General features: G+C 43.0%; 1 protein-coding gene across 1 annotated transcript in view; it reads left to right on the top strand.

Moving 5' to 3' along the window:
• LOC133409332 (cadherin-4-like) overlaps window positions 1–26915 on the top strand; it is a 313457-nt gene that overhangs the window by 278110 nt on the left and 8432 nt on the right. The window contains exons 11-14 of the mRNA XM_061689204.1: window positions 7694–7950; window positions 15884–16026; window positions 24417–24656; window positions 25609–25845. Coding sequence (XP_061545188.1) covers window positions 7694–7950; window positions 15884–16026; window positions 24417–24656; window positions 25609–25845 — 877 coding nt within the window. The remainder of the gene's footprint in view (window positions 1–7693; window positions 7951–15883; window positions 16027–24416; window positions 24657–25608; window positions 25846–26915) is intronic.

The following is a 26915-nucleotide window of genomic DNA, read 5'->3' as shown; positions in this document are numbered from 1 at the left end:
GGGATTATCCGATGTGTCCTTCCACCTCGGGTGAGGTGGGCCCCCTGCCTAGCAGTAAACGGAAAACGTGAAGGTAGCAGTTTCAAAGGCAGAGGGTAACTTGGGAAGGGGTACGTAATGGACACACTTGGATCAATGATCATTAGAAGTAAGAATTATGATGTTACCTGCAGAGGGAGGTAGGCCGGTACCGAAGTCCAAGGCGATATAGGATAGGTAAGGCGCGCAGCAGATCAGCTGGGCGCAGATGTGAAGTCTTTCATCGGGCACAGGTGGAGCAGGCTCGGACGAACTCACGGGTGTCTTTAACAAGGCTGTTTTACGAACTGGATGGTGCGGGTGATTCCAGGATAACAGGTGAGTTTAGAATTGTGGGCCCACTGAAGAACGTCAGAGCGTGCCGAATTGTGAACAAAAAGCCGGTCAGGAGGTCCAGTCTTGGGATCCGGTTGGGTTCTCTGAGGATTTTTTTTACCACCAGTTCAATCTCCCAAGTGGCTGCCCCAACGAAGCAGGAGGAAGGAAGGATGGGTTCAGGTTCAACTGGGCTGGAGGGGGGTGAGTAAATGCAAGAGAGGGCATCAGGCTTGACATTGCAGGAATCAGGGCGGAAGGAGAGGCTAAAGTTGAAACGGCTGAGAAAAAGGCCCCACCGAGCTTGTCGGGGGTTCAAACGTTTTGCGCAACGGAGATTTTTGTGATCGGTCCATATAACAAAAGGAAGTGTGTGTGCATGTGTGTGTGGACACCACTAGCTACAGATGAAAGTGCTGTAAGCGGGGTTGACCTTTAAATGTGCTCCAGTGCGCCACAGAGGTCATACACCATAAACCTGTGCTCATATTTATTAGTCGCTAACATGTACACAAACACATTTCGAGGTGATGTCAACCAAGAGGCCTTTTTAGGAATTTAAATACTACAGCCTTTGTGTCAGCTAAAATCACCATACAGATGTTGGAACTCATTAGCATCACCATCACACAACACAGACACAAGCCTTGCAGCGGTTATCATCACTCGCCTATTTAAAGGCACGCCACTTTACCGACAAGCTCCACATTGATCTCTTTCTTTTTTTATTTGTCTCCTTCTTGCTTTTGAACCTAAACGTCTAGTCTTCATTAGAAGAGCACGGAACTGTCAGTCTTGTTTTACTTCTAATCCAGAACCCATTTACCATACTCCACACAGGCACATACCCACATACTGTACTAATGCACATGCAAAGGTGGTTAACAAGCTGTCGAGGTGATGTGACAATCATCTTATGAGTGAGTCAGCATTTGTGTGTGTGTCATCTGTTCATTCAGCACATTTTCAGTTTTGTAATGTAACAGAGTACACAGTAACAAATACTTGGTTTGTGCCCTACGTCTGGCTGGTGACCAGTCAGGGTGTACCCTGCCTCTCACCCAAAGTTAGGGTGTCAGAGCAAGTCAGGGGAGGACGCCCTGCTCCTCCGAATGTTCGTTGGCAGTCGACGTTTTTGGGGGAAGTGAACTGTGATATGGTCGTGCTCGCAACGCGGGCTTTCCAACGCTGGACGCGACAGGCGTTACACGCCGTTTGTTGTCGTAGCGTCATCTCTTTAGTTCCACTTTTTGGCGTTAGCAAAAATCTGTTTTAGAGTAAGCTGTCTGTATTTTTCCGTTTTTTCACTCTGTCGATCACAGTCTCCTACAACATTCTGTCGATTTATCATGCTAAAATCCTTCCCAAGCCTTTGATACATATTGTGAGGGTCAGTGCAATGTGGGTTGCTTGGAATTCTCCTCTTCCTGCTTAGGAGCCGTGAGAGAAGGCACGTCATTTGATTGACAGCTGATGCGGGATTTTGAGAGCATTTAGTGACTGGCCCACAGTGTCTAGAAGCTGATAGAATGTCTCAACTCTTGACCAATTGTAAGCCTAATTTCACTTTTTTTTTTTTAAAATTCATTAATTAATTGCCCGGCTTGTTAACAAGACTCTTTTCTGTGCTGTTTCAAAAGACATTGTTTTGGTCTATTTTGTTCTACTTTAATTAAAAAATAGCAGTACTGTCATCCTGATGGAAAATAAATCATTTTGATGGAATTGTGTTGTTTAAGTTCATGTATACAGTCACATTTGGACAAAATTGTTCGTACCCTTACATTAAAACTTTAAACTGATGAATTTGCCAAATTCTTGTTGATGAGCCACAAAGCTTCTTGTCGAATGTCCTTTGGACAGGTGAGATAAAATTGATCTTTTTGGCAGGACACATCAGTTCTATGCTTACAGCAACCGAAAAATTAGTCACAGAAAGAAAATTTGAGAGCACAGGTAATTGTACCTGCAAGACATTGCTGCCTGCCGTTCCTCCAATGGTGCCTATGGGCCAAGTGGTGGGTCGTCAGCCGGTAGCCATCCCTGAACATCTCAGGGTGGTGGGGCAGTGACAGGGATTTCTCCATGCCACTCCCTGCAGCTGGCTTATGGATATTTCCCCACGCTCTGTCCTTGTGTTACTCAGCTTGTGAATGTGGAATGAAACCAGAGGGACTATGTATGACAGGGGTGTCCATTTGCCTGAGTCAAACAGAGGCGTGACCTCATATCAACCCGTTTTAGGAGTGCTAAGCTCCTTGCTTCCCGCATGCTTTGTCTTTCCTGCGGGGCCAAAGCCAAAAGCTGCCTTGCTCTGCCTCCTCCGCCAGGTCCTTGAGTGCTTTCTGCAGGTTAGATCCAGCAATTCCGAGTGATGCCATGAGCCGCTGGGTGGAGGTTCCAGTGAAGACTGGGCACCCAATCTCTTTTAGGAAAACAGTTGCCTGCCGCCCTGCTCGGTGACATGAAGCTGCCAGGTCGCTGCATCTTTCTGTATTTCTCTCAAAGGCCTTTTCCATCCCCTCTTCCCAATGCACTGTCAGTTTCACCATGATGACTTTCTTTGTGGTGCCAGGCCAGAGAACAATGTCTGGCCGTAGGGTGGTAGGTGTGATGTCCTGGCAGAACCTTAGCTGCCGCTCAAGGTGGGCTCTCATGTTCCACTCACCTCCGGGGGGAAGGAGGAACCGCTGCTTAGTGCTCCTGCTCTGGCTTCACCCCCTTGCTAGATGAAATGGATCCATTGCTGTGAAGTTAGCAGGCTGCTATTGTTAGCTTCAAGCCTCAAGCCTGTGTACTGCAAGGATTTCAGCCAGCTTGCGTAGCACTCTGTCGTGCTGCCATCTGTACCAGCCGTTCAGTAAGGCTATGCCTCTGAATTGGCTGATGTTACGGGAGTCTTTCTCTTTTGGGATGAAGGTAGTGACTGATCTGCTCCCTGCTGGAGGGATGGAGTTATTTCTCCTAAACACTCTTTGAACACTGTACCTATTTTGAAACATGAAGAAGGCTTGATTATGTTCTGGGGATGCTTTGCTCCATCCAGCACAGTGTGTCTTGAATGTGTACATATCAAAATGAAATCTCAGTACAGTCAAGGCATTCAAAAAGCAGGGTCTCAGTCACAAGTAATGGATTCCTCCAAAATGCATAGTTTAGAAAACCCGTGAAAGGCTAAGAATAAAATATTGTTATATTGTGAAGTGACATTATATAAGCCATGATCTAAATCCTATTGAACATCAGTGGATGGAGTTTATACATGCGGTGTGAAGAAGGCACATTACAAACCTGAGACAGCTGGAGGAGTTACAGATTTAATTGATTGCAGTGATTTCTTCAAAGGTTTCTTCATATGCCTTGTTTAAATTTAAGTTTAAAATTAGTTTATTGTGTATGTTGTTGTGATTCATGTTGCTAATGTCTTCCTCCAGTAAGAATAATCAGAATCAGAATCATCTTTACTGGCCAAGTATGTTAAAACACACAAGGAATGTGTCTCCAGTAATTGGAGCCCCTCTGGTACGACGACAAACAGCCAACATGACAAAAAACACATTTAGGACATAAAAACACAAGTACGGAGAGTCATTGATTAATGAAGGGGTACAAGTAATGTGGTAATGCTGATACAATGACAATTGTGCAGTCATCAAGCAATTTAAAGCAATTTAAAGTGACTAGTAGTGCGATAATTGTGAAGAAATGACAATTGTTCAAATGATGCAGAGTCCACAGCCACATAAGTGACCAGTAGTAATCAACAACAATTATGCAAATAACGCAGAGTGACAAAACAACGAGTAAGGTAATAATATAATAATGTCCCGACAGAATGTTCAAAATTGGCAAGAATTGGCAACGTCATAATGCAATTGTAAGTCAACTGTTTAAGAAGTTAATGGCAAAAGGGAAGAAGCAATTGTAATGTCTGCTTGTTTTAATGATTTGTTCAATAGTGCCTTCCTACCTAAGGGAAGGAGCTGGAAAAGGTGGTGAACAGGATGATGCGGGTCCAAGACAATTTTACCTGCCCTTGTCTTAGCTCTTGCTGCATGCAAGTCCTCAAGAGTGGGTAGGGGTCACCGATAATCTTTTAGGCAGGCCTTTGCAGTTGAATTTTGCCCTTCTTTGCAGCAGCACCATACCAGAGTGTGATGGATGAACACCGGAATGATTCAATGACTGCTGTAGAGAAAGGCCTCAACAGCTCCTGTAGCAGGCCGTACTTCCTGAGCAGTCGTAGGAAGTACAGTACATCCTGTGCTGGACCTTTTTGAGGATGGAGTTAATGGAGGAGGGTGTAGGGGGTGAAGGTTTCCTTGTCAAATCTGCAGTAGAACGTATTTAAGTCATCAGCCAGTCCTTCATTGTCCTCGTTTTGGGGAGATTTTGGGGAGATGGTCTGCTGTAGGTGAATAAAGATTGTAATCCTGTCCAGAGTCGTTGGCAGCAAACTGTTTTTTTCAGCTTTTCTGCATGATTTATTTTACCAATGTTGATTTCCTTTGTCATCTGTTTGCTGGCCTGCTTGAACAGAGCTCTGTCCCTAATCGGACAGGCATTCTTTTTAGCCTGACGAAGTTTAGCAGTGAACCACACCTTGGTGATATTGAACATGCGGAACGTCTTTGTCGGTACACACGCGTCCTCACAAAAGCTGATATTGGATGTCACAGTGTCCTTGTAGTCATCCAAGCTGCCAGTTTAAGTTTCGATGACACTCCAATCTGTCCAGTCCAAATCGTCCTGTAGTACCAGCTTTGCTTCTTTGGTCTACTTCTTCACTATTTTCATGACAGAATTTGCTCATTCAAGTTTGTGCCTGTATGTTGGTATTAAATGGATTAGACAGTGGTGAGACAAACCCAAAGCTGCATAGGCAACAGATCGATATGAGTCTTTCAGCATGGTATAACAGTGGTCTAGAATGTTGTTTACCCTGGTCAGACAGTCAATGTGCTGTTTATATTTAGGAAGTTCGTGGTTAAGTTTTGCTCTGTTAAAGTCCCCAAGAATAATGAGGCATAAAACTGGTTGCTTTTTTTCAAGTTCGTTTACTTGGTCGTCCAGCGTTTGCAGTGCGGCATTCATGTTAGCCTGTGGTGAAACGTAAACACCTGCGAGTATAAAGGAGCAAAACTTGCACAGTGAATATAATGGCTTACAGTTCAAAAAGAGCATCACCAAGTCTGAGCTGCTGTGTGTGTTGAGTTCTGTGCAATCAGGACACGATTTTCCGTTTATATAGAAGCTTATTCTGCCACACTTAATTTTCCCCGAGAGCTCCGTGTTGTGCTCCGCTCGGTTGAGTTGGAAGCCAGGTAGTTTTATTGCTCCGTCCAGGATGCATTCACTGAGCCAAGTTTCAGTAAAGCAGAGGGCGGCAGCATGTGCCTGTGGTGGTCCTCGTGAGGAGAAGAAGCTTGTCCATTTAGTTGTGTAGAGACCGTAGATTTGCAAGATGAATCGACGGAAGCGGAGTTCGAAATCCTCGCTGTCGAAGCTAAACCAGCACATCAGTGCGCTTCCCTCCCTGTCACCATCTGCGCCTCCACCATCCTCCATAGAGGGCTGCTACATCTCCAGTAATATCTTCGAAAAGCTTTGTGGATTTGTGAAAGTTGGTGAAAAAAGGCCTAACTAATGCTTAGCAAGTCTTCCCTTGTGTAAGTAAGTAGCGTATGGAAAAGACGAACGAAAATGAAAAAAAAAAAAGACAATACTAGAGGAACACGTTACCGAGGCGATTATGCTTCTTGGCGCCATCTTGGAAAAGATATAACCAAATACAGATTGGTAACTGAACCCAAAAATAGGCTAAATTATAACAATAATCAAATGAGTGCATTTACAAATTATATCTAGCAAGTAAACATCCATCCATCCATCCATCCATATTCTTTACCGCTTATCCTCACTAGGGTCGCGGGTTGCTGTCACATATCCCAGCTATCTTCGGGTGGGAGGCGGGGTACACCCTAAACCGGTCATCAGCCATTCGCAGGGCACATAGAAACAAACAACCATTCGCACTCACATTCACACCTACGGGCAATTTAGAGTCTTCAATCAACCTACCACGCATGTGGTAGGTTGATTGTCAACCTACCACGCATGTGGTAGGTTGACGCATGTCGTAGGTTGAAAACAAACCGGTTCAACATATCGCGGAGGACGTCATTAATGAAGGTTTGGAAAACAGCGGGGGCGTTGGTTAATCCAAACGGCATGACCAGGTATTCGTAGTGTCCAAGAGGGGTATTGAAAGCAGTTTTCCATTCATGCCCCTCTCTGATATAGATGAGATGGTAGCCATTGCGTAGGTCCAATTTGGTGAATAGTAACAGAGGGTTTCAAGTGAGTGGTCAATGAGGTGTAGTGGAGATATATATGTGTATATATATACACATATATATATATATATATATATATATATATATATATATATGTATTCTTTATTTATTTGATGTTCATGCTCTGATTAAAAAAAGATCTGGTCCATCCAAGCTCTAACAAGGGAACTGCAGGGCACAGCTCATGATATTTGTTTGCTCAAAACTTTGATGTTTTGTTTCATAATGGTGTTTCTCCGTCTTTATCTCAACGGACTACACCCTGAACTATTCGCCAGTCAGTCGCAGGGCATGAATTACTTTGTTGTAATTAATTACTTCACACACACCGAAACCTTCGAGCATGAACATCACCCCAGGACGTTGACGCACAACCGTTAGTACTAGCTCTAGCTTGTTAGTCTACAAAACGTTTTGTTGCCTGCTTGCGAGCGGTATCGTATTAAAAGTATGTGAACATACCTCAAGTGTCTTTCTCTCTTCCCTGCTACGTTTCTCCTCATCTCTGGGCTGGGCGGAGTCAGTGATCACTGCTTGATATCTGATTTGATTGGCTGAAGGGGGTGGCTGAACTCACATGTGATCGGTCGGTATGGTTCGTCATTACCGTAAAGCCTGCAATGCTGCAACACTTAAAATAGAAGTGCCCTGTATGTCTTTAATCATAACCTTTCCCTAACCTTTTTTGGCTATGGTGTGGCTCCGTATGGGACTGCTTCCGGATTCTGACCCGGACAGCATTCCGCCAGAGCCACTACTCTAGGGTGTTCCCTCCCCTTAGCTGGGATAGGCATTGGAATAAGAATGATAATGAAGCACATTTGTCTGTGTCCAGTGCATAATTGTTCCTGGGCATGGTAAGAAAAAAACCTACTATTTTCTGTTATTATTATTACTATAGAAAAGATTGCTAAGTGACATCAGGATAAAACTTAACAACCTTCATCAAAAGTAATCTTCTGTTGTGGCTTTTCTTCTTCTAGGCTGTTGACTTTGAGATGAACCGAGCCTTCATGCTGACAGTTGTGGTGTCCAACCAGGCCCATCTGGCCAGCGGGATCCAGTCCTCCCTCCAGTCTACGGCAGGTGTAACCATATCAGTGCAGGATGTCAATGAATCCCCTTACTTCCCCACAAACCCAAAACACATCCGATTTGAGGAGGGCGTTCCAACTGGCACAAGTCTGACAACCTTTTCGGCCACAGATCCCGATCGACTACAGATGCAGCAGACAATCAGGTATTGATACAGTAGATCCAATTACAGAATGGTAATTGTGCTAATTTTGTATCGAAAACCCTGCAGAGTGCTGACAAGAAACGATGGACTCAATACAGAGCAAATCCTATTTGGTCTTACTGTATGGGCTCACTGGAAGGAAAATGGTATTGAAAAAGACTGCCTGACTGAGCATTTAGGTTAAGCATTATGAGCAGACATCTTGAAAAAGTCTCCCCTATGCAGTGGCATCAGGCCAAAACGCCTCACTGTTAGTAGTTAGGGGTTAGAGTTCAACAAGGGGACTATACTTAGGGTATCATCCATCTCTCCGAGACAACCATGCAGAGTTTATGAGCCGGTGGAGAACCCTAAATCAGGATGCTCTGAAGGTTAATTGGAAGTGATAGCTTCCGAGCTAATTGAATGTGTGTGTGTGTGTGTGTGTGTGTGTGTTTGTTCTTTAGGTTGTCCATAGAGTACACGCACGCACACAGATGCACGGGAGCATGCGCACACACACACACACACACACGCGCGCACACACACACACACACACACGCACACACACGCACACACTAAAGTTAGGCAGAAGGGAAAATAAAAGGAACTGTTGGCTAGAGTCTAAACACTTGACATAGCATTACCGGTATGTCCACCTTCCGTGGTCTTTCTTTGCGCTAAACCTCTTTATATGTTAAATGTCAAGCAACATATTTTAAGGTTACTTTGCCCAATTTAGTGCATATTGCATAATCAGTAGATATTTACTTCCCAAATTCTAATGTGGTGTATTCAATATTTGCCTTATATCAATACCTCACAGATCTGCAGGACTGACTTTATACTGTGTTGACACTAGGGCTGCGTGATATTGGAAAAAAATGACATTGCAATTTCTTTCAAACCCGCAATATATATTGTGATGTGAAATAATATAAGATCTGTGTTGGGAAAGTTCATTTTCTCTGCGAACTAATTCAATTTTCAATTCACCAGTCCAAAAGTCAACTACTTCATAGTTCTTTTTTTGTTTTTCTCAATACTGAATGTTGCTGACGGGCTATTAGCCTAAAAAATACTGCCATTTCCTTTCCCCATTGTTGCAACCCAATCAATCCACACCAGTAGCCAGCTGCAGCTTTCACCCTACAATCTCAAAAACAAGAAAAAAGTGTTGCTTGAATTGTGTTTTTTTTGTTTTTGTTTGTTTGTTTGTTTTGTTTGTTTTATTTTTTAATGAGGAATTAAAACAAAAACAGGACTGTAGTCCTTAATGTGCAAACAAAAACACTAGGCTTTACACGATCAGGCTTTTTGAGGCCAATCACCGATCAGCGAGATTAAAAAAACGATAACCAATCACCGATCCGATCACAAGATGGAACAATATGTCTATTTAAATCACTTGTTAATTTACTGTATATACTTGTGTACTGTATATTGAGTATCTTAAAATATTCATTCTCTAGTGTAGTGATTCCCAACCAGTGTGCCGTGGCACATTAGTCTGCCATGAGCAATCATCAGGGGTGCCATGGGAAATTACCAAATTTGACTTAACTGCTCAAACAATTATTTATTTACAAGAAATAATGGATCTTTGGTCCTCTATTCATGCCAGTGAGGCATAGTGACAGACAGAACAAATAATTTATCTTCTATTAGATGGCAGGGCGGCACGGTGGCCGACTGGTTAGAGCGTCAGCCTCAGAGTTCTGAGGACCTGGGTTCAATCCCTGGCTCGGGTGGAGTTTGCATGTTCTCCCCGTGCCTGCGTGGGTTTTCTCCGGGCACTCCGGTTTCCTCCCACATCCCAAAAACATGCATTAATTGGAGACTCTAAATTGCCCGTAGGCATGACTGTGAGTGCGAACGGTTGTCTGTTTGTATGTGCCCTGTGATTGGCTGGCAACCAGTTCAGGGTGTACCCCGCCTCCTGCCCGATGACAGCTGGGATAGGCTCCAGCACGCCCGCGACCCTAGTGAGGATAAGCGGCTCAGAAAATGGATGGATGGATAGATGGCAGGAAGTACATACAGTGATTACTGTGTATCTACTTTTTGTGACATTTTTGTCAAACCAACATGACAACATGACACAAATAGTGGGAACTAACTTACTGTAGTTGAATTACTTTATCCATCGTTCCATCCATTTTCAACACCGCTTATCCTGGTTAGGGTCGCGAGGCGCTGGAGCCTATCCCAACTGACATTTTCTTTGAGGAAAGTGACATATTTTTCTGTTATTTACACAGAAATTAGAAGAAGATTCTAGGCTACACTGAAATTTTGGTAATTGCCCTACTCATCAGCTCTTTATGTTTCCATAAAAAGAGTAAAACTGCACTTAATACACCCTGGGAAGTTAACTTTGCTAGTAGATAGCAATAAGTCACAATCTTCCTTCAAAATGCAAGAAGAGAATACAGTAGTAGGTTTACCTTGAGTTTAATTCATTGCATGACCAAGCTCGTGTCTCAGTTTACTCAGATCAAACAAATTTTCTCCGTTGAAATGAATGCGGCGGCATGGTGGAAACTGGTTAGAGCGTCAGCCTCACAGTTCTGAGGACCGGGGTTCAATCCCCGGCCCCGCCTGTGTGGAGTTTCCATGTTCTCCACCTGCCTGCGTGGGTTTTCTCCGGGCACTCCGGTTTCCTCCCACATCCCAAAAACATGCATTAATTGGAGACTCTAAATTGCCCGTAGGTGTGAATGTGAGTGCGAATGGTTGTTTGTTTATCGACTATATGTGCCCTGCGATTGGCTGGCAACCAGTTCAGGGAGTACCCCGCCTCCTGTCCGCAGTTAGCTGGGATATGCTCCAGCATACCCGTGACCCTAGTGAGGATAAGCAGTGTAGAAAATGGATGGATGGATGCAAGGACGGATGGATGGAAATTAATGCCATTAATCCATTCCAGCCACCCAAAATCACAGTAAACATATTGAGCCTGGAGCCTCTCACCAAGCCGCTGCACCCCCACTGGATGCCTTTCCCACACCACAGCGTCTTTTGTGGTGTGTTTGTTCCAAATATTTAGTTCTTTGTACTGCAACGCTCAGTTACATGCACCAGCAGTGACTGATCAACACACTGCATTTTTGCAGTCAGACTGTAATGCAAAGCAGAGTGTTTAAAGCTCTTCAGAAGAAATAATTCAATAAAAACAATATGTGGCGGATCTCACATTGTCCGCGCAGCGAGTGCCGCCTGAACATTGACACTTTCCAGGGCTTCATAATAGCACAATCACTTGCGCTTTTCATTTTCTTGGGAGTGAGGTCTAATTTACACCAAAATAATAATAATAATACGTATGTTTATGTGAAATACATGACGTGAATTTACGCTGTGTGAGAGAGAGCAACTGAGCATAATTTGTAGAATTTTTAAACCCATGCAAAAAAAAATGTGGGTTCAGAAACTGATTTACTGGTGAACAGAGGTTCCACAAAAAGGTTCCTTATTTGCGTTATATTTTTGTTTTTATGTTTCCCTCAAGCAGCAGCATATCTAAAGCTGGCCCATACCTAAAAATTGTCTCACAACACAAAGCAAAGAATCAACCAAGTGATGGCTCGTAACTCAAAAACTTAAAAAGGTACCACTTCACTGCAGAGTAGGAAGATCTCTGTTTTATTGATTCATTTAGATGGACTTCAATAAATTCAATAATTCAACACTGCTCCTTTAAAATGTAGTTCAGTTAAACCTCTGTAGTTGTATCTTAAAAAAAAAAAAATCCCATTCATCACTTTTCTAGTATTTATCCTGTTCAGGATCACGGGTGAGCTGGAACCTGTTGCAGCTGAAACAGTTATCGTCATTCACGTTCACAACTTTTGGCAATTGATGTTTCAAATAACCTAAAATGCTTTTATATATTTGAAAAGGAAATATGAGGACCTAGTGAAAACTCAGGCAAGCACAGGAAGAACATGCAAAAAAGCTTGAAATGTCAAAAATGAAATTTGAAGCCAGAAACATTTGACTGTGAGGCAGGCACACTAACCTCATGCATCACTGTGCTACCCCTAGAAAACTTGTTTCATTACACAGCTGATCTAGTTATGCATCAAACAGGAAGCTAAACATGACATTTGAATCATTTTGTATCATGTGTGACTCATAACACGTGTATATGTATGTGACAAAGAGCTGTTATGTCTCTGACAGTGGATGATGAATATATGAGAGACAATGACAGGATTTTGTAGGGTGTTGAAACAGTTAAAAGTAAGGCACAAAATATGGGATGATGGAGGGAGAGAGAAAGGCGTCGAGCATGTTAGCTAACTGTGGGTCAAGGTTTGAGCTTGACAGGTGGTTATCAAAGGAGACAAAAGCTGACAGCATCCTGTTGGGGATAGGAGGAAGGCAATGTGGACAGGACTAGGTGGGAGCGTGCGTATGGGAGAGGAAGCGAAGGGGAAGCATCATGCATCACTTGTCAGACACCTTACCATTAAGGTCGAACCACGGGACCAGGGACATAGGCAGAAATGATTACCCAAACCGCCGTGGCTAAGCTGGAGACATACATTTTTCATCCTCTGGGTCAGGGGTTTGAAAAATAAATGTCATACTTCTTCCTGCCGCTTGCTAAGATCATTCACTTGCCAGGGCTAATTATATCATAAGAACACCAGCCAAGTCACAAATGAGACACGGTTCCCCTAGAAAATTAATTAGTTGGGATTTCAAAAAAAGTTTTTGTTTTTTTGAGGGGGGAATGCCCCATCGATCCGACACTAGCCGTGTTTCCATGCAGACTTTTTTGTCATTCAGAATGAAATCATTCTGATGTGATCTCTTCCAATTTGGTGTATACATGTGCACTACATTTAATCGGAATAGCCGTTTTTTTCAACCTATATTCAATTGAATACACTACAAAGACACATTTTTTAATGTTCAAACTGATAAACTTGATTGTTTTTCTGCAAATATACACTCATTTTGTATTTGATGCCTGCAACACGTTCCAAAAAGGTGGGGCAGGGCATGTTTACTGTGTTACATCACCTTTCCTTTTGTACCAGACTCAAGCATTTGGGAACACAGGACACTAATTGTTGAAGCTTTGTAGAAATTCTTTCACATTCTTGGTTGATGTACAACTTGCTCAAAAGTTGTGGTATTTTGCGCTTTATAATGTGCCACCCATTTTCAATGGGAGACAGGTCTGGAATGCTGGGAGGTCAGTCTAGTTCTCGCACTCTTCTACTACAAAGCCAGGCTGTTATAACACGTGCAGAATGTGGTTTGGCATTGTCTTGCTGAAATAAGCAGGGACGTCCCTGAAAAAGGCATTGCTTGGATGGCAGCATATGTTGCTCCAAAACCTGTATGTACCTTTCAGCATAAATGGTGCCTTCACAGATGTGCAAGTTAACAATGCCATGGGCATTAACACACCCTCATACCATCACAGAAGGTGGTGCACTGATGCACTTTGCACTGATAATTCGGACGTTCCTTTTCCTTTTTGACCCAAAGGACATGACATCCATGATTTTCCATAACAATTGGAAATGTGGACTCGTCAGGCCACAGTACACTTTTCCACTTGCGTCAGTCCATCTCAGATGAGCCTGGGCCCAGAGAAGCCGGCGACGTTTCTTGGTGTTGTTGATATTGTACATGGCTTTGACTTTACATGGTTAGAGTCTGAACTTGCATTTATAGACGTAGCGACGAACTGTGTGACAATAGTTTTATGAGTATGTTCCTGAGCCCACATGGCAATATCCTTTACACAATGATTGTTGAATTTTTAATACAGTGCGGCCTGAGGGTTTGAAGTTCATCGGCATTCAGTGTTGGGTTTCAGCCTTGCCGCTTATGTGCAGAGATTTCCACAGATTCTCTGAGTCTTTTAACAATATTATGGACTGTAGATGATGAAATCCCTAAATTCATTGCAATTGTACATTGAGAAAAGTTGTTTTCAAATTGTTGGACTATTTGCTAGAGCAGTTGTTCACAAAGTAGTGAACCTCGCCCCATCCTTGCTTATGAACGATTGAGCCTTTTGGGGATGCTCCTTTTATACCAAATCATGATACTCACCTGTCACCTGACCTCTGTTCACCTGTGGAATGTCCCAAACAGGTGTTTCTTGAGCAGTCTTTTGTTGCTCCTTTCCCAGCTTTTTTGGGACGTGTTGCCGGCATCGAATTCAAAGTAAGTGAATATTTGCAAAAAAACAATAACATTCATCGGTTTGAACATTAAATCTCGTCTTTGTAGTGTATTCAATTGAATATAGGTTCAAAAGGATTTACAAATTACTGTATTGTTTGTATTTACGTTTTACACAACGTCCCAACTTCATTGGAATCGGGGGTTTGTATGTTTGACATGTTTAAAGGTCTTACCTGACTTTTTCAGTGAGGTTGGCGCTCCAAAAACCAGAGATGGGGGGACTCGAGTCAAATGACTTGACTTGAGTCGACCTGAGTTGCCAGTTTTGAATTGTGATTGCCGAATACTTCAGAAAGACTTTGTACCCAAGAGACTTCACTGTACTTTGACTTGAACTACATGACTTGACAAGTCCTTTAGAGTTGTAAATCTGCATATTAATTAAGACAGTTTGCTTTATTTATTTATCTTTTATTTATTTTATTTTTTTTAAGTAAGAAACGTTTTGGGGGTCATTCGCGCCAACCTGGCAACACAGTCTGTTGTGCATTTTCCAATGTGAAGTAGCCACCGGGAGCCTTGATAGGTTTGTTCTTAATTAGGGTATAACATGCAGATCATGTAGTGATCATGTCAGTACTTCCAGGCCCATTTCTTTTCAGCCCCTTTTTCCCTATCCACAAAATAGCTCTTTCTCTTGTCTCACTGGTTTATCCCCCCAACCCTGTTGCGATGGATTCACGATATTCCTGCTGAGGATTTCACAATCCGCCAGGTAGTGTCCGCGGGCTTGTGAAAGCCTCCAGAGTATGGGAATGTCAACTCTGTGATCCTTTTTTGAAACATGCTGCTTCACTCAGAATCATGCCCACTGCCTGCTGGGATAATCCCACCTCCCTTGCTGCAGGATAAAGATTATGTTCTCCTGTCCACCCCATCTGCCAATTCCAAGTTGATTCACCTCGATGCGAGACAAAGCAAAAAAATAATAATAAATGATGTTTCATAAATAAAATCCAATTGGTGCAGAAAAAAATGTTGTTGAAGGCCAAGCTGCACCAACATTCACAATGGCCAGCTATATAGTGAGATTTCAACCATAAAAGGTGGAAGTTGCCCTATGACAAATGAAATGTGATGTAGATGAAAAGATACTGGCAGGGATAAGAAAAAGTATGAATACAGAAGTAGAGCAAGACGAGGTGAGGCACTGCGGGTTGGGAGAGAGATTAGAGAGAAGTGGAATTGTGGCAATGAGCCAAAAGCGACAAATGAGAAACAATAACAGTCAGATCAGCTTGAGATAGGGATGCAGTAGGGAAGAAGATCCTCTTGTCCTCGCTTTTCCTTTATCTCAGAGGTCACTACCTGAGCCCATTTTCATGTTTCGAGATCAGAACACATATCCGAACATGCTGTCTCCAGGAATTTGAAACCATTTTTGCATGGCCCTAGCACAGAGTTTAGCCTGTTTTACCCAAAGCAAACACTTCTGACGCCATATATTCATCACAAGCACACGCACAGCCAGTTGTAATAGTGCTAAACAAGGAAGGTAATTGATTACAAAGTGTAGTATAGAGAAGTAAAAAATCGGGTGAAATCGACTGGAGGCTGTAAGCTCTGCAAGAGAAGTCAATAAGGAATTAAATTCCATGATGGGTAGGGACTCATGACTTCATAGCAGTCTGTGAAACAAGACCTATATATGCACACACATGAGAAAATGTCTAATTGGTGGTAAAAACATGGAAACTGTAATGCCAACTTCTCCATTGACTTGTGCCTGGGTGTTTAGGTACTCCAAGCTGAATGACCCTGCAAACTGGTTGTCAATTAACAGAACCAATGGGCAGATAGTAACCACGGCAATCCTCGACAGGGAGTCTGTCTATGTGAAAAACAATATATATGAAGCTACGTTCCTGGCAACAGATAATGGTAAGAACCTCTTTTTATGCATGTGTTCCGAATAATTGTACTTGGCTTTAATATGTAGACCCCATTGTTCATCTGTTATTTTACTTTAGAGAATTTCTTTCACTTCTAATATATTAATAACTAACACTGGAGTCATGAATAACCTTATATGAACACGATAAAGAAAATATTCAGAGCAAGACACTGCTATGTAAACAATGTTTTCTGATTACCTCAACAAGGTTGCATAAGAAAAAAAAACAAGCAGATTAAGGTAGTGGAGTAACATGGTAGCAGAATAACAAAACATAACACAAATGAATAAAGATGTACTCTATACAGTGGACACCCGCAGAATCGCGTTTCAACTATTTTCAGATTATTATTTTTTTTACCTGTCCTGTTCACCTGCATGGCCTTGCAGAATGGTGGATCTGTATGCCTTTTGTGCTGGAACAGCTTTGCTGTCCAACAGGGCAGTTGGAAATACTCAGTCTGTTTATTTTTATTATTTTTTGTTTATTATTATGTTGTTTATTGAAAATGCAGTCGGCCAGAAAATGGTTTTAGAGGATAGACAGAGGGACTGAGTGGACAAGGGAATAGGGGTGTGAACCAAAGCAGAACAATAGTTAATCTAGATATTTGAGTACAAGTAACATTATGACAGTCAAATCGTGTTCTTATTTGTGGATGGGGGACACACCCGGTGAGGACATGCAATAACGAACCAAGAGATTAGGATGAGAGAGGACAGAAAAGGGCAGGACAGGACAGTATGTGGGAAATGAGCAAGGCAGTGCTACTGACGAGTGCTGTGATGGGATTCTTTTTTAGTGTCTAAACACCTGTAAGAACCTGTGAGCTGATATGTTAGTATAACCTGTGTTCTTATTAGGGGTCCCAGAACAAGCAATTAAAGCCTATAGCGTGTCAATCAATCTTATTAGTGAATGAACACCATATTACATCCATGTTAGTCACCAGTACTGCGTACACCAGTTGTGAGCCTGGACACTGAGGAAGGGTGGGCCCGGCCCCCTCCACCCACAAGGGGGGCTAAACAGGGGACCCAACCAGGGGGACGTCACCCATCCCATAGGAGAAGTCCCCAGGCCATCCGAAGCGCCCCGACGAGTCCTAAAGGGAAGGGCACGGGCACTGCCCCACCGCCCCCCACGCCCAATTCTCCCTACCACCACCGCTCAGCGCGCCCCACCAACACCACCACCCCCACCACCCCTGGAGAGCATGGGCGCCCCAGTCACCAATAGGGCTCAACACAGGAGCCAGTCGCCACCCGAAAAGGGTCATAGCCTGCCAAAAGTGAGCTAATGTTAATCATCCATCGTAAGTAAGGATGGGCGAGGGTGCCAAGAGAGGGGAGAGGAAGGTGGGGCTCCAAGAGTGGGGAGAGAGGCAGACCCATATCTCTCCGCAGCCCAACAACCGAATGCGCAGCCCTCAGGAGTCAAGCCAAGAGCAATGTGAATACCCACCACCCACCCTTTTATTATGGTTACCAGGTCCCCGACTGGCAACCATTATCCCTGTGCCTTGATCGTGTGTGGGGAGACTGGTGGGGTTAAGGTGAGATGGTCACAAGGGAGTGATGACCCGTAACCGTCACCCCCACCCAGGCCAACCAGCTCCCCAAAGGATGTGCGAATATATGTAGTGCATTAAAAATCCACAGGGGAAAGACATGGTGGGCCAGAGAGCATGCCAGAGTGTCTGCCACTGCCCTCCCCCCACAGATGGGTGTATGATGCATTAAAACTGGAAGACCGGCAGGACAGAGAAGAGGGGTGACCAGACCGGCGCCCGCCCCATCAAGCCTCATGTGGAGAGTATGAGGCTCGGAGTATCCACTCGGAGTATCTGCAACATTTGCACAACCAACATTGTCCCAGACTATCGCACTACTCGTCACTTTAAACTGCATCCACTCCTTGAAGTCTCGGCGCCCTTTGCACAATGGTCTATTGCAATATTAGTCATTCTAACTGCTCTAAGTGCTAGAGGACTCTGCACCTTTTTGCACAATTGTCAAAAAAAAAAAATTTACCGGCATTACCAGATAACTAGCAACCCTTTACTGCTCAGTGACTGTTTTTTTTTTTTGTTTTTTTTTGTCAATGTCTTTCTGTCTCCAAAGTGTTCTGTAAATTGACTGTCTGTTGTCGTACTGGAGCGGCTCCAACTACCGGAGACAAATTCCTTGTGTGTTTTTTGGACATACTTGGCAAATAAAGATGATTCTGATTCTGATTCTGATGCCAGTCCACCAGGGGGACCATGAATGAGATGTGAATGTGCCTAATGTGCAAAGTATGTACAGTGTGAGTCAGTGTGAGAAGGGGTGCCGACTCCCCCACCCTACAGCTAACCCCCACCCCCCAAACCGGCAATACGGACACAACCAGACCCAAGAGGAGGAGGTGGAAACAGGCCCAGCATCCCTAGAGGCTTCGTTGTTGTTTTTCTCCTCAACATGATTTAGAGTTAAATCTCTTGAACTAAGCAACGTCTGTTTTAGCATTTGTGAACTTCTTCAGTGGCTGCACATTTGCTCAGGTAACTGAACTTTATCCCCAGCAACATCATCATCTCTCCTTGAATGGAGGCAACAACTTAATTTTTCCATCTGGTTATTGCAGACTTACTCTTTCTTATTCTCACCCACAAACTACATACTTGTGAGAATGCAATCATGACCCAAAGGAAGGAAGGAAATGATTTGTGTATTGTTAACTGTTTTTTTTTTTTTTTTGTTTTTTTTTATTGGATAAAACAATGGATGCCATTGGGTAGATTTTGAGGTGAATAAGGACATGAAGTCAAAGGATGTGCTGTGCAGAAAGGAAGGAGCGTAAATTTGGGCTTCATGCTGCTAGTTGATCCTCTCTTCTCCCTTATCGGCCATACACGCCGTCCTTCTCTCCTTCCCTCTCATGCAATCCATGTGGCATATATATCATTTGTTCTGCCTCAAAGTTGAAGCTCAAGCTTAAATGAGCACAAACTCAATCACAGCAAACCAATATGTTTGCCCTTTTCTCCAATGGGAGTACAGACTAACCCCCAACTGCTTTTTCTTTTTTTCCAAATTGCCTTATCAGTGATGTGCAGCTGGCTGTTTACCTTAAGTTTCGTTTACTTAAAAATATTGGTTCATTTTAAAGTGCATGCATGTCTGAATGTTCTCATTCAAAACATAAGAATATATCAATACATGTATTTGCTATGATTGACAGCAGCGAATGCTATTAAGGGTAACCTGCTGTTTAACAGAAAATGCTAGGGTTCAGGTTGACACCCACCTATAGTTTGGACTTCACAGACTTCTAATTTGCTGACAATTTCATCCTTCCTTGTTATTTCCTGGTCTTTTCATTCAATATTAATGCCTTAGCTATTTCCTCGAGGCAACAATAGGTTCTTTAAAAATGTACGGCTGTATAAAAGCCCCCCCCGCCCCCCTGTATAAAGTCAGTCAGGGACCAAACTTGATTGATGTAAACTTTATTTTTTCCAAAAGTGACTATTCTATGACTCAATGTGCTTAATAACAGAATGCGCCCATAGTCAAACATGAGCCGTCGGCCCGTCAGGGTTATGTGCATGTTGACTTTGTAGGTGGTGCTGACGCGCCAGCCGTCACAACATGAGCCGGATTATGTCAGAATTAAGAATTGCAGTGAGACAGTGAGTAGCAGCTACAGTGCAAGGGGACGTGGGGAGGTGATGACAGCGGAATGCAAGGTGCGCTTGTATCTCCATGATTTAAAGTCTCACCCTACCACAATTATATCACCTCACACCCTCTTACACACATAGTTCCTTGCTGATGCTTTTGTTTATGTGCAAATATGTGATTTGCAGAACACGTGCCAGTCTCTTTACCGTGCCACAACATGCCTGAGCCGCTGTCACAGAAAGGACTGAATTCAAATCCTTTTGAGGAACTTACACAAACATAATTATTTATTTAGCTGGTTAAAACCCACATAATTCTCCTATCAACCGTGGCAAGCTGCTTCGTCTTGTTCCCCGTACATGGCTGGGATTAGCAAAGCAGTGGAATGGGAAAATATGTTTGTGTGTATTTCCCTATGATTGTGTTTGTTTCTGTGTATGTGTAACAGTTATGAGTTTTTCTGCATTACGTATCATGTAGATAGTGCGCAATGAATTGACTGGTAGCCTCTGGTTAGGCAGTCGGTATTGTGGAAGATGGTGGAACTTGTTGAATTAGGCTTCGTAAAGTGTATGATTTTTATTATGTAACTAGTGTATTTGAAAGTAAAAGTTAGCTGAAACTCCCATTATGCATTACACGCTCTCTTCCCTGACTCCTATTAATCAAAGTGTTGTAATTTAATCATTCATCAAAAACATTACTACTTACCGGTACCTTGTTGACAAATTCACACATTTACAATAATTGCATTGTTTTAACCACAATAAAACAAGTAAAATTACACTTCACAAGTGAAGGGGGAAAAAACAAAAAGCTGTTTCCTGATTGCCACAAAAGATTACCACGAGCTTTCATTCATGTGAGTGTACGATAGTAATTGTAAACAGCTTTGATGCTTGATGTTGTTCCATTGCCAAAAATGCATATCTTGCAGGTAATAACTATAACTATTTCTAGTGTCTTTCAGCTGAGGTTCAGTCTGGTTTCTGAGTGAAACTTGTCTCATGTCCTTTTTGAATCGTAAATATTGTAGAACGTTGTTGTACTTCATTGTTGTCGTTGATGCGTTCAGTGTGGCATGTTGCATGCGGTGCTATTTTCAAATGGAAAATCACCCTATCACCCTAAACCGAGCTGACTGAACTGACACATTAGCAGTATGCAAAGATTTAGGACCAATACAAATGACTAGAAAAGAACTCCAAAATCAGAACATACTTGTCTTCCATATTATAGTATATTGGCAGACAGAGATTCCTTTATTGTAGGTATCTGTAGCGTATATTGGTTGAATAAAATTTTTTATTAATTTAGGAGAAAATAATTAGCCGGAAGCGACACCTGCTTTACTTCCGGTTTAGTTAAATTTGAAGTTTAATCGTTAAATGAAACTATTTTATCCAGTAAAGGGGCGCCACGTCACTTTTTATATGTATAAAATTTAGGGAGAGTGACGAGAAACGTTTTTATCAGTCTTGTAATCTGAAGGTTGCTACACTTTATGAAATTTTGAGTTCCAGATGACAGAGGCTTACTTAAACTCACACACAAAATACAACCAAGAGTGGAATTTTATGGTATATTTAAAGGTCAGATGACAAAGATGTTATGGGGTCAGTTAAAATTCATATTTGCATTGTTTATATGTTATATAATGCATGCACGTAACTTCCAGCACGTTTTAAACCATAGTTTAGCTGAAAATTACGTTTTTATGACGCATATCGAGTCCTCCCCGAACATACCCGAAGCTCGACACCGGGGTGTGGTTACTCTATCCACCACAAGGGCTACCAGAAGTGACGTTGCAATTGACAAACACAGCGCGCTACACACTATACGCAATGACGTTGGAATATGTGGAGGAGGAGGATTTCGACGAGCAGCAGCACCCAACTGAACTTGGCATCGTCAAAGCCGATCAGACAGTAACGACGACAAGCAGCCAAGTAGCAGCTGTACAACAGAAAAAGAGAGTGGCCGCTGGCTCCATGTGACGGTATGTCAAAAGCATGTCTTTTTATACACTCCATGGCTTGAAATAATGCCACACCAGGGGTGCCAATATTTTTGAGCACGACTTTTCATATTATATATTCATATAAGTTTCAGTGACACAGCACAAGGGTTTACATAGTATGTAGTATTCCTATATATTGTGTGCCCCTCGCTCGAGTAGCGTTGTAACACGCCGCACACAAAGTCTTTGCCGTGTGTCTGTTGGCTTGTCATATAGGCAAATGTACAGACGACAGTACTTAAAAGTACTGTGTGGGTAATTTTGTCCGACTCCCCTGTGGATAGTAACCATAATAGAGTCGTAGGTATATACAAGGAAATGCTCACCCCTTGTCTGCGCCGCTTCACTGCTGCATCTTGGCGGCTGCGAGCGGTGGAGATCCCGATGGGCGTAGGAAAAATAGTTGGGACCACAGCTGGTTTCAGCCTCTGCCTAACTACACGTGTATCCAATGCTTTCTCAAAACACGTCGGTTCGAAGTGATCGGCACAGTGTTTGAAATGCTTGCTTAGGCACCCATAGCTGAGCATGTTTCTTCCCCTGTCAAGTGACTTTGACTATCCACTGGTCACGTATTCCTTCTTCAATTGCAAAGCCAAAAAAAAAAAAAACCTGCCGCTCCCTGAACCTTTTGTACAACCAAATGCCACACAATAAACTATCGTGACATCGTTAAATCATACGACAACAAACATACAAGGACGGTAACAACAGCATGGACCAATAGGACACAATGCCGAATTAACAGGATGTTTGGCTTGTGTGACGTCACAGCGCCGGAAAGAGACGAAAACCGGAAGGTGCGCGATGCAAAAAGCAGAAGGCGCATTCTGCATCATATTTAGCGATTTAACTGCTGTATATCTGCCATATAATCACTTCGAAATGGCAGATGTGGTTTGTAAAGGGGTTCTAGAGTTATCAAAAAAAAAAATATATATTTTTCCTCTGACCTTTAATGACAGCTACAAGGGATCTAGAGGGAAACACACAAAGGGGTCTAACCAAAGAAAGAAAATAACACTAATCATGGTAAAAGAAGGAAAATAGGCGTACGAAAAGGGAACTAGAACATCGTGTGTTGGACTAAAGTCTGGCAAAACTTTGCCGTGTCTCTCTCTGGGCGCATCTCAGGAAGCAAGGAGACAGATTTGGTTGAAGACGAAAAAAGATGTAGAAAAATCAAGAAGATCATCAGAAACAAAAGAGGCAGAAGAAGAAAAATTGTTGTTCGTCACACCTTGCTGGGAGAAAATGATCGTCTCTCTTCCTGCCTTTTTTTTGTGGCTCGATGGCAATTTCAGAGTGATCACCCTTAGCTGCAAGCGTACCTGGTACCTTAGTAGCAGCTGCTCTGATCACCTAGTGGTGGCCCACGGATAGCCTGGGAAGCCGAGTCTGTTCTCATCCCGGCCTTCGCGGTTGCAGAGCCGTGTGCCCGAACAAAAGAAAGGGGTGGGGTGGCCCACGGCTTCCCCGTGGCTGGGGAACTGAGAAGCCAGACAAAAACACAAGAGCCAGAAGGTGGGAGTTTAGAGTTAAATACCCCAGATGCGGGACGTGGGCAAGAGGGATTGACGACCTGGAGAAGACAACACCCATGAGCTTGAATATAGACTACAAATTTGATAAAATGGGTTAAAAATCATATATTAACATAAAATAACTTCAACTTGGTACTCTCTCGTACTCAGAGGTCAAGCATATCGGCTGTTTATACTTTAGTTTTGGCAAACCAACTGCTTATGGTTCAATTCACATTTCATGCTGCTCGGAGTCAAATCAAGACAAATAATTCTCAAAATCTCGGAATTGCCCTTGTAAAGTTGACACACTGACCCAGACATCAAGGCATACATTTAGAAAATTTCTGCAGAGTTTGTGAAATATTAAAACAGACATTTATCCTTGGTTAAACATCAAATGAGAGTTCACGAGCTGCAGTACTCTCCAACACCAGTGGTCGGTGCCTTGCATGCACGTTTGGATATTAAGCTTTGTTGCTGTATTGCATCCTGTCGTCGATCGGTCCCTTTTGGGCTGTTGTGAGTTCAAATGAAGAAAGGACTCTGATGACTGCAAACCAAGATTTCGAGGGGAGATGTTAATTAGTTTAGGGTTCACGAGGCGTCTTGTTGGAGGAGTCTCACAGCAGGGTGGCTCCTAAGGATGCAGTTTATCCAGGTGGGGGGAAGGTTCTGGCAACTGGGTCAGAGTCACTACAGTATCGCCAATAGTGTTGCATAAAGACGCACAGAAAAGGACTTGTTTGATTGTGTTACAGTCATCGTTAATGTGCATCTTTTGGCAAGTAGATGAGCTGCAGCCACATCTTCATCGACCTTGATGTGTTTGTTTTGCCTGCAAGGCTAAATGAGGAGTTTGAGAGCACCACTGTCAAATGTATTCCTGTCACACACATACATTATTGCAGAGGATTCTCAACGTTTCATCTTCATATTGTCTTTTTTTTTTTTTTTTTGCAATTCGGACAATACGTCTGCCTTAAACTGCCGGCCCAACAACACCCCTGCCATACACCCCCCCCCCACACACACACATCACCCCTCCCCCCACCACACACACACACACACACAGTTCCCTTTTCATAGCACACATCTTCTCTTGGCATCTGTTCCTTCTGACGTGACATGATTTTCTCCACACTCTCTCTTTTCTTGTTTTCAGGCTCTCCTGCAGCCAGTGGCACCGGCACACTGCAGATCTATCTGTTAGATATTAATGACAACCCCCCAGCACTCATATTCAGGGAGTCTCAGATCTGTGAGCAGATGAACAAGAATGCCAACGGTGTCAATATCACTGCCATTGACGCCGATACTGACTCCAACGCTGGGCCTTTTGTCTTTGAGCTGCCCACTTATCCTGAAAGCATCAAACGCAACTGGACAATTACACGAATCAGTGGTAAGCGGACATCCAAAAATATCCAAATTGATCCCAAAATATGACAATATTTATCTCTCATGGGGAATCTACACTCACTGGCCTCATCAATAGATTCTTCTATGGTCGCTAATACAAGAGGTGACACGTTCCCTTGCAAATACTTCAATGCTCAGTTTTGATGTAATTATTGTATGTATAGTCAGCCCATCTCATGTCGATTAATTATGAAAAATCTTATTGCAGAGCTCTCAATGTAATGCAGTAGTATTAGTCGTAGTGCAGTTCTATACCACTGCAAGCTACAGCCTCAATGCAAACATCCATGCATCCATTTTCGACATCGCTTATCCTAATCAGGGTCAGGGGAAGCTAGAACCCATTTCCAGCTGACTTCAGGTGAAAGGCAGACTACATCCTAGATTGATTGCCAGTAAATCTCAGTGCACATGTAGAGACACAACCTTTTACACTCAAATTCACCGAGTGGGAATTGAACTCACGCTGCCTGCACAGAAGTGGTAAATGAAATGTAACACCATCACTGACTTCTATTACTGCTTCTACTAAAAACATGTATTCATGTTAAATTATAGTACCTCGTTAACTTTGTAAAGACAACATTTTAAGCCAGCTCTTCTACTGAATGATGCAGCACAGTGACCAAGTGGTTAGCAAGTCTGCCTCACAGTCGCGGTTCAGCCTTCTCGCCCATTCCAAAACACGGTTATTATATTAATTGATCTAAATTGTCCAAAGGTGTAAATGTTTGTGTGATATATGTGGCAGGCTGTACAGTATGTACCCACCACCTGCCCAAAGTCAGCTAGGATAGACTTCTGCTCGATCCAAATGTGGAGAAGCGCTTTATAAAATAGATGGTTGTACCTAATGAAGTGATCCGTGTATTTCATGTTGTTTTCTATTTTGTGTAAATGTTTGACGTATGTGGTCTTCTCTTTCCTCTGCACAGGCAACTATGCTCGTCTCAGTCTGCCATACCAGGTCTATTTTGAGCCAGGCGTGTATGAGGTCCCAATAATTGTATCCGACTCGGGAAACCCTACCTTGTACAACAGGTCTGTCATCAAAGTAAAAGTGTGTCCATGTGATCCAAATGGAGACTGCACTACTGTGGGCGCTGTGGCAGCTGCCGGCCTGGGAACCGGAGCGATCATCTCTATCCTGATATGCATCATCATTCTGCTCAGTGAGTATCAGATGCACATGTCACACAACACCTTGCAGCTCTTTGACATATCATACACACCAGCACATATATTCAACATGAAAGATTGTGATTGGTTAGGCTTTGTCCTCTCTAGATCAGGCTGCCTTGCCAAAACTACTGACCTTTGGGTAGACTTAAATTACTGTATTTTCTTTGATAATATTGCCAGTACTGCTACCTTACATCCTACATCCTCAGGAAAGAAAAATCAGAATCAGAATCATCTTTATTTGCCAAGTATGTCAAAAACACAAGGAATTTGTCTCCAGTAGTTGGAGCCGGGCGGCACGGTGGGCGACTGGTTAGAGCGTCAGCCTCAGAACTGTGAGGCTGAGGAGGGGTTTAAAACCTCCGGGAGATGTCATCTTCATCTTCTCTTCTTCTGCCGAGTTGCAAACTCCTGATCTTCGGACTCAAACGTGGGGACCCTAACCCTTCCTGAGTATCGAACCCGAACCTGGGGACCCTTTTTTTGTTGTTTTTTTGTCCTGTTCAGCTGTTAGGTCAAGCAGAAAGGAGGATCCGTATCCCTTTTATGCCGCAACAGTTTTACTGTGTCACAGTGGAGTTTTTAAACTGCCGCTGTGATTTCTTAGTATTCTAATGGGTTTTTATTGAGAATCAGAGTCGATCAGTCGAACAGAAAAAGTTATTAGAGGGGAGTGAGAAAAGAAGACAACAAAGACAAAGCGCAAACTGTAAACAAGGACCTGGATCCCCATGGTGACTGCATATAGTAATAATAACAACAACAACAAATAAATAAATAATAATAATAATAATAATAATCTCAAATTGGGCGGCAAGGTGACCGACTGGTTAGCACATCTGCCTCACAGTTCTGAGGACTGGGGTTCAAATCCCACCCCCACCTATGTGGAGTTTGTATGTTCTCCCCCTGCCTGCGTGGGTTTTCTCCAGGTACTCCGGTTTCCTCCAACATCCTAAAAACATGCATGAATCAACCTTGATTGAAGACTCTAAATTTACCATAGGTGTGAATCTGAGTGTGAATGGTTCTTTGTTTATGTGTACCCTGCGATTGGATG

The sequence above is a fragment of the Phycodurus eques genome, chromosome 1 (assembly GCF_024500275.1).
Source record: "Phycodurus eques isolate BA_2022a chromosome 1, UOR_Pequ_1.1, whole genome shotgun sequence".
In the NCBI taxonomy this organism is placed as follows: Eukaryota; Metazoa; Chordata; class Actinopteri; order Syngnathiformes; family Syngnathidae; genus Phycodurus; species Phycodurus eques.
Note: the sequence above shows the minus strand (reverse complement) of the source record. Positions and strands in the feature narration are given on the sequence as shown.